The 8,702-nt window shown below is 42.2% G+C and overlaps 1 protein-coding gene across 1 annotated transcript; it reads right to left on the reverse strand.

The window, feature by feature from the left end:
- Positions 1 to 820: 820 nt before the first annotated feature.
- etaa1a (ETAA1 activator of ATR kinase a) lies at positions 821 to 8,157 on the reverse strand. The gene is made up of 6 exons (XM_030059417.1): positions 7,819 to 8,157; positions 6,441 to 6,572; positions 5,461 to 5,537; positions 5,065 to 5,177; positions 2,262 to 3,967; positions 821 to 1,269 (listed from the first exon to the last, which is right to left on the reverse strand). Exons 1-6 carry the CDS (start codon positions 7,985 to 7,987, stop codon positions 1,148 to 1,150), a joined length of 2,319 nt encoding a protein of 772 aa, XP_029915277.1. The 5' UTR covers positions 7,988 to 8,157; the 3' UTR covers positions 821 to 1,147.
- Between the last annotated feature and the right edge of the window lie 545 nt (positions 8,158 to 8,702).

Consider the following 8,702-nt stretch of genomic DNA (forward strand, 5'->3'; position numbering starts at 1 on the left):
CCGAGGCGTTCAGGTTTTGGTTTGTCTTTATGTGGCTGACATGCGATGATATAATGATGCATGTCGGCCGGCCCTCGGGCTGGAAGCTGCAGCCTCGCAGATGAAAGACGATACCTCACAGCCTGGAGACTGAATCACCGATCAGATGACATCTCCATATGAAACCAGTCACTTCAAAAAATAATAACTTCAATACCACTGGAAGGGGAATAATAACAATACCACCAACAATGATAATGATAGCAATCTTTAATTATAAAAAAAATAAATCAGTGAGACAAAGTGCTTTACATAAAATAAAAATTATTAAAAACAATAAAGAAAAGGCCGGACGTACTGTAAATCGTTTTGTTGTTAAAATGACTAAGAGCAGCTGCGTCTTTATAGTCGTGATCCAGGGGCCAGCAGCTTCTCCAAACCAGAGAAATGAGCGACGACTCAGCCAACTGAGCATAAAAAACACTGAAGTAATCATCTGCTCACAGGGAGGTGCGTTCAAGTGCATATTAACTGTTTCCCAGAGGGATGGGGTTCGCCTTTTGGGGGAAAAAAGTGACTTGTAACAACTGCTGGTACTGCTAGAACTGAACTTTTACAGATTGGAGCCTCTAGATTTCACACTGTTTTTATTTTTTTGTTTTGTTTTGTTTGTTTGGTTTTTTTTGCCCAAAAGGATGTATTGCATTTTGGAAATGAAATCTTCAAATGTCTTCAAATGGCAAAAAGAAAAAAAAGGGTTTAAAAAATAACACAGAAAAAAGGGGTTTTGTAATTGGAAAAAAAATCTTTCAAGTAGAGAATACAAATTCAACGAATGTATTCACATGTATGTACAGTTTATTTTTACAAGAGTAGAAACCAGTCAATTGTCCATTATGTTGTAAAAAGCATTTTGCTAACGTTAGCTACTATTTAAATCAGACAAAGCACACTGTTAAAATTTACAGATCACATTTGTACAATAATAATTAAAAAAAAAGTAATCAGACCTTCAGAGTTATTCTGGTGCGGCTGCAGAGCGGCAGACGACGAGGAGCCGTGATAAAAACACCAGCAGCCGGAGTCGAGATGAGCGCTAACGTTACCGGCCTCGGTGAGGCATCGCTGGCGGCTTCGTTCAGTTTGAATCACGTTGGTCTTTTCCCGTTCAGGTCGGGGCTCTGAGGTTCTGGTTCGCCTGAATCCGCAGGCGCCGTCTCTCCATCGCCTGCTGCTTCTTCAGCTCGATCTCGGCCGCAGAACACTTCCCCGTCGGCGCTGCAGGAAAACCTGGAGAAGATCGATAAATCTGTCAATAAACCCTAAAGAACCCTGAATAATTAAACTCTGAATAAACCCTCACTCCTGTAACTAAAGCCTGTGGTTTTCAACGAGGGGTCCACAGTCCCCCAGGGGACCTTGAGGGTATCCCGGGGGGGTCCCTCAGGCAAAATGAGGACGAGTTTAATTTCATTTTAATTTGATGTAAAAGTTTGTGAAAGGAGTCAAATCTGATGCTGATCCAACACCACTGATCTGACTAAATATATCATTTCAATAATTATAAATTTTCAATGTACGTCCTCATCATTTGCACCATTCAATTTAAAGCCAAATAAATCCCAATTTATTACAACTTCTGTCCTGTTCAACCTTTTAAAGTCAGGCTGGGAATCTGTCCGACCTCTAGCTTCAGTCCTGTACGGCGTGTAAACAGAGCAAAGAGGTTCCTGTCAACATGCAACTCCCTTCTACCCAGAATACTTTACATTTTGGGGGTTATTTCCTGTACTTTGTTCCTCAGATTACATTCTCACTCCAAACAAACCACACCACAGATTTTCAGGTTATTTGGAGCCTCTAGGGGTCACATGACCACGTTCGCACCTGCTCAAACTAGGACTGGGTGATATGAACAAAAACAAATACCACAATATGTTTCACCAAATGTCTCAATATCGATATTGTGACAATACTGCCGGGATGACAGTTGGTGTTTTGTTAAATAATCATCAGTCATCTGGATATCTTGACCAAGCAGTAGAGACAAATAACAGAATGGCTAGTAGAGTCTAATAAGTTCAGAAAATGTCACTTCACTGTGTTGCCGCCTTTAAAACCACGATTACAATATCCAGAATCCCAGATGATTTTTAGTCTCATTTCATGATATCAATATAGTATCGATAGATCTCCCAGCCTTAGCCCAAATGAACCAAACTAAAGGAGGAAAACTCAAACAAACCTCTACAAAACACGTTCGGTTTTGAACGTACCCTTACCTTTGTTGGTCACCGTGGTAACTGGGTTGTGTGATCTCTTAAAGGTAAACTGATTCTGATGTTTGGCAGTGTTTCCAAGCGACGATGCAGCTGCTGATTGGATGGCACTCCATTGTTGATTGGTCAAGGTGCCAATGCGAGATGTGCTGCTGGCTTGTGTGTGTTTGTGTGACTCCTTCCCTGTATTGCTCTGTAAATGTGCCGTGCCTTTAGAGGCGTAAGTCCCAGCAAATGACTGTCCAGCTGGTCGACTTGAACCGGGCAGCAGAGATGCAGGTGTTAGGTTTTTGGAAAAAGACGGACCACAGGTGCCACCTCCTCCAGAGGACTGTGGATTGGTTGGGACGTGTTTGAACGGTTCCATCTTGACTTGGGTTTGCTGATTCCTGCTGTCCCACACTCTACTCGAGGGTGCCAGCGCTGGTCTCTGGTTTACTGGATGTCCAATTGGCAGCGGGGTATTCTTGGAGGAATAGTTCTCGACACTCTGGACTTGGCTCTCCATGTCTTCACACATTTCACAAAGCAGGTCGTCATCCTCCTGGTCGCTCCAGCCCGAGTCCGACATGAAGAAAGAGTCCAAGTCATCGTCCAGGAAGTCGCTGTTCCTTGACGGGACAGGGGGAGCAGGTACCTCCCTGCGCTCTGGTGGTTTATGGTTAGAAATCCCCTCTGTTGGAGAGGGTTTCATTGGATAACTTGTAGTAGCTTTTACATTTGATGTGCATGAGCTAGTAGAAGCACATGTGTTCAATTTTGCACTGGAGTTGGGGATAGAAGTCCTTTGAGGGCAAACCGCCTCCTGAGGATTTGACTTGATGTTTGAATGATGCGACTTCCAGTTGAATCGAGAACCGCTCTCGATGGAAAGGTCTTTGCTGAATGAAGACTGACCCGGCTGTGCGACCTTACGTCCTGCACAAGTGTTGCCATCTGAGTTGGAGATTGCCGATGCATCTGTCAGGATTCCTCTGAAAGGGAAATTAGTATTAGCCTCCAGTTTGAAGGTCATTCTGTGTTTTACATTTTCCTTTGCTGCTTTAGAAACAGCTGACGGGACGTGTCGGTTCTCTGGTTGATGTTGCACAGCATTAGCAGGAATATTCACTGCGTTATTCCGCTGATACTGTATTTCTCTGGATCCTCTCTGGGTCGAGCAGTGCTTTGGAGTGGCAAAGCTCTTTGGGTTTTGGGTCATCTCCAAGAGTAAAGAGTCATTTAGTAAATCGTCGTTTCCCCAGTCATCCTCAAAGATGTTGTCCACTTCACTAGCTTTGCTGTGTTTCGTGGAAAAACTTGGGATGGGACCACGCAATGGGGCAGAATCCTTCCCAGAAGCTGCTTGGGAGATTGGAGGAGGAGCAGGTTTTGCATTTGACGATGGAGCAACCGAGATTTGACTTAAATTTCCGCTTAAGTGCTGGGTCGGCCCATCGAAAAGAAAATCCAAATCGTCCTCCATGTGGAGATCGAGGGGCAAATTGGCCTGAGAGTCTCTCACAGTCGCTGTATTAACAGCAGGCTGAGAGGTTTCAGTAGGCACAGGTGGAAGTTTATAGTCATCACCGCTCTCCAGATCCAAAATATCCTCAGAGAGAAGCTCCAAACTTTGCTGGTGCATTTCTTCAGCTTCTTCTTCATCGTGATGAAACATGTTTAAGTCAAACTGCTTGGCCAGCTTCAACAGATCGTCCACTCCGTTTGGCCTGTGGCAAAATAAAACAATAAGCCTGTTTGAAAATGTTTCATAAGATGCTTTGAGAATAAGAATTATAATTAAGTAGTAGGCTATACTTAATTATAATTACGTATAAGCTTTCTTTAAATGAGCTTACAACAATTTGAGAAAAAAAATGTCCTGCATAGCATTTCTCCCTGAAATCCTGGGAAATGCTACCTGCAAGCCATTTAGCTTGGGTTAACAGAACCCAAATATTGCAATAAGAATTGCTAGCAGTGCTGTTTAACTGCAAATGTTGGAACTTGTATGCTCGCAGTTAAAGAATTACCTGGTGAAGAAAAGTAAAAGGTTAAAGTCCAAGTTTTAGGCTGAACAGACCATTTTTGAAACTTGACGTCACTGTATTAAATGACCTACAGTGACCTCTAGAATAATCACAGCGTCATCAGCCAGCGAAGCCGTTCAGAGGAGCTCTGGTTCTCCAGGTGGACTGACAATAAGGACGAGTTTCTGACACATTTCCACAACAGAACGCTCAACATCCAAACACCTGAATTTTTCTGTGGTGTTCCTCAAGGTCTTGATGTCCTAATGTGGGATTTCAGGGGGATTTTTGCCCGTGCTTAGCAATACGTGAGTGGTCAAAAATGATCAAATTTTGCACAAAATCTGTGTAACTAGTGATATCAACTCAAAAATTTCTGCAACAGCTTATGAGACACAACTGAGCTTCGGAATGACCTTCATATCCGTAGATCATAATGTTCTTACCCTTATACACTATAAATAAATAAATACAAGCCTTAAAAAACACAAAGTTCATTACAGATTTATGACTAGAAAAAGGTGACACAGAGCTGAGCTGCATCTCACACTTTAAATCATGCACCCAGCTTTCAGATGATGAATCCACTTCTATGTGGCATCTACTGTTGACCTTTAATCTCCCCTGAAGATCCCCTGGAAGAGGTTGCTGTTGAACTCATAAAAGAGGAAAAAAAAACCTTTAGAGGTATCTATTTTCCCCCTTATCAAAGGGGATGTGCAGATAACAGCTGAGTCTCAGTCTCAGCATCTGAGCAGAAAACAGGGCTGCAGAGTATCGCTGGTCTTTTGAAATACCTTGGGGATTTCTTCTTGGGTTTGGGAAGCTGTACGTCCGGAGTGCAGGGAATGGTGGCGCTGTCTCCGATCCACTGCTGCAAAGTCGGCTCTATCACTGCAGGTCTGCCATGCTTCAAAAAGACAAGACGACACAACAATAAAACCACTGAACAGTGTTAACGGTTCAATGACCGGCTGATTATTGCTTTCACACAACATTCACTGCCATTTTCTGATCAGAGTTGTGATCAGGAACTCAGACTAAATGCAGAAAAAAGGGAATTGGTTATGATCCTGTTAATAATGATTAGGTCTGACCACACTGCTGTCGCCTGGAAACCTCCACTATCCCCAGGATGGATTTCAATAAAAATCCCTCCTCGCCAGGGAAGCTCGCCCGGCGATGTTACCAACCTTTGGAGCGATCCTGCTCACGATCTCTGCGATGTCCACAACACCGGCATTAACAGATCGAGTTTTGCCTCTTTTACCTGCAGAGAGATAAAGAACGTCAAAGCTAACACACAACTAAAGCTACAAACTGCAAATCTTTTTTCCCTCTAACTTCTGTGTATTTACAATGTAGTGAGAAGTGACACCTAAAGATTTGTTTTGTGGTTTTTACTGTACATATCACTCAACAGTTAAAGAGTGCTGCCCCAAAATTAAACACCTGCTATTTAAAAAAGTAAACCCTGTTCTTATAAAATCAGAATCAGAAATAATTTATTGGTCCCTGAGGGGTAAATCTGGTAAGTTGCAGTTGCTCAAAGAGAAAAAATATATTTAAGCATAAGTGAAATTATACAAAATAGAAAAGGAAATAAGAAATACAAAAAATATGTGCATGAATCCTAATTTTTTAAAAAGTATGTGCTTTGTGTAAAATTAAAAACGTGACACTATGACAAATACAGAAATAAGAAATTGAGAATATGATAAGAAATTACACAAAGGGGTACTGCACTACTGAATTACTGTAAACTCCTACAGGTATACAATTTTAACGCCATTAAAATGTTCAAATGACTTGAAAACACAAAATTAGACAAATGGTAGTAATTTTTAATGTGTCCCTATTGTAGGATTCAAATTTTTCCCGTAATTAAAATGTGACCACAGTAGATTAATGACACCATTGAGAAAAACAGGTTTTATTTGAATGGTTAAACATTACTGTCAGCCTCAGTCAGCGCAGATTTGAAAACAAAACCATAAAAACTAATCATGTGGCCGACAAAATAATTACACTGACAACATTCTGGGTCCTAAGAATTTCAGAGATGCTGAATGGGATTTCTCTAAAACGGCCAGGCCTGTGTGGTGTTTTGCATTAGACTTCCTCAAACGTGCATTCAGCTGCGTTGTATCCCAGTTGGCAGGCTGAGGCTTACCGGCTCTGACGGGCGACGGAGACGTGGCGTCCCAGACGATGTCGTGGTGAAACTCCGGCTCGTTGTGCGGAGACTCTGCAGTGAAACCGCCAACATACCTGGACCTCGGGACTCGGCTCGGAGTCTTGAATTCTGAAAGTGAACACACACGCACGCACGCACACACACACACACACACACACACACACACACACACACACACACACACACACACACACACACACAGGCTCATTAATTCACTCTGTGTTCACACTGCAAGGAACACAATCAAAGTCAGTATCTGTCCATTCTAGATGCTCAACTTATAATTATTTCTTCTACTGATGAATCAATAAAATATTTTTTCAATTAATCGACTGATCATTTAGTTAAAAAGTGTGAAAATACAAAGTTTGACGGGAAGTGGTGAGAGTGATGTCCTCTTTAGTCTGCCAAAAAACCCTAAGTATTAATTTTATAAAAATATCAATGAAAAAAGTGAGACAATCGTAACTTTAGACATCTTAGTGAACCCAGACTCAACTAAAGTTTGGCATTTTAACTTAAATAAATGACTAAATAAAGTACAAAATGAGATTAATCAATTATGCAAATTAAAGCTGTTTAATTTTCTGTCAGTCCACTAACAGATAAGTGATGTGATGATGTTTGATTAACCCTTGTAGGGGGTCAGAGGTCAGATACAGAGCAGCAGGCCTGGAGCTGGTAGGGTTTTTGCTCAAGGGCACTACAGGAGAGCAATGTGTGGATAATATTACAACGAACCTGCATGTGAATGTGTCTATAACACAAACTACAGGTGCCTTATGAGTCCAACACTTAGTTCTCAGAGGAAGTTACACCAAACTTCCATTCAAACATCTGGCAGTTTCATGTTGCCTCGCTTACAGTCATGAATAAACACTTGATGAAGCCTCTTACGAATAATCAGAGTCTTGTGGTAAATTCGGCATACATACACTCCACTAAATACTCCTTTAAATTAAATAAAATCTGAACTTCTGGAATTGGCTCTCACTGCTCGCTGCCACCAACCACCATGTAACTCTGGTGGAGGAAGACAGGCTGAAATACAAGCGAACAGATCCTAAAATGTTAAATTTTACTTAAGCGCTTGCTTCTTGGGGGTTGTGATTTAAGCCGAATTGAAGAAATGAACCTGCGGATTCATAAAAAGTCTTCAGTCGCGGTTTTACGGTGTGTGGACCCTCGCTGAGGATCAAATGAACAATAAATTGAGAAATACTGAATGGAGTTTGGCGCACCACATTCTCCGTTAGCGGGCGGGACGGAACGGCGCAGAGAACCAAGCCGGCCCGGTGAAATGAGTTTAGCGACCTGAATTATTAACTAATCCAATAAAAACACCGTCACTCACCCGGCTGCTGGGTCTTGGGGGAGGCGGCCTGTGCCTGTGTTTGCTGAGTCTGTCTGAAGCTCCTGCTCAGCCGGTTGGATCTGGGCTTTGAGCCGCCAGTTGTCGGACACTGTCGCTGAGTGTCAGTCGGACGGGACGGAGCCTCAAACTTCCTCCGGGCTTCGCTCATGTTCGCCGGCGTTTACCGACAACACGTCCGCTACTGGCGAGCCGGCACACGGTCGGTGAGCACGGCTGGGCTGGGACGTTTAGTTTGTATTTTGTTATAAATCGGGGCAAAAAGCAGAAGTTTTGAACGTCCCGCCATGTTGTCGTTCCCACAGTTCCGTTCGAAGGCGCGTTCAAGAGCGGCGGAGCTGCACGGAGACTGCGCAACGGCGTCTGCGCAAACCTGCGGCAAACTGTCTGCGCAAACCGGAGCGCCGTTTCACATGAACCTAACAATATCACAGAGATTTCTTTCCTTGTTTCGTTCTTATGGTTTTATATATTTGAGATCTGTTTCAAAAGAAAACAACCTGGACCGAAACTAATAAACAAGTAGGCTGTTATGCAAATTATACTTTGACTGTTGGAAATGTATTTTGCATTAATGTCTTGCACATGAACTGCAACGGTGTATTAAGGCCACTGTAGGGAAAACAGCTGAGAAAAAAAAAATTGAATTTCTCATTAAAGTAGAAAATTTACAAGTTAAAACCAAGATTTTCTCTCAGATTAAAGTGGTAAATTTACAAAAAAAAAAAAAAAAAAGAGAAAAAAACTCAAAAATTCTGGGATCATGCAGTCACAAATTTGCGAGAACAAAATCAGAAATTCTCTAAGACTTTAGTCATAAATTTATGAGAAGAAAAAATCCTTCAAAATAATTGATGACGTGGACA

The sequence above is a fragment of the Myripristis murdjan genome, chromosome 1 (genome assembly GCF_902150065.1).
Source record: "Myripristis murdjan chromosome 1, fMyrMur1.1, whole genome shotgun sequence".
NCBI classification, from domain to species: domain Eukaryota; kingdom Metazoa; phylum Chordata; class Actinopteri; order Holocentriformes; family Holocentridae; genus Myripristis; species Myripristis murdjan.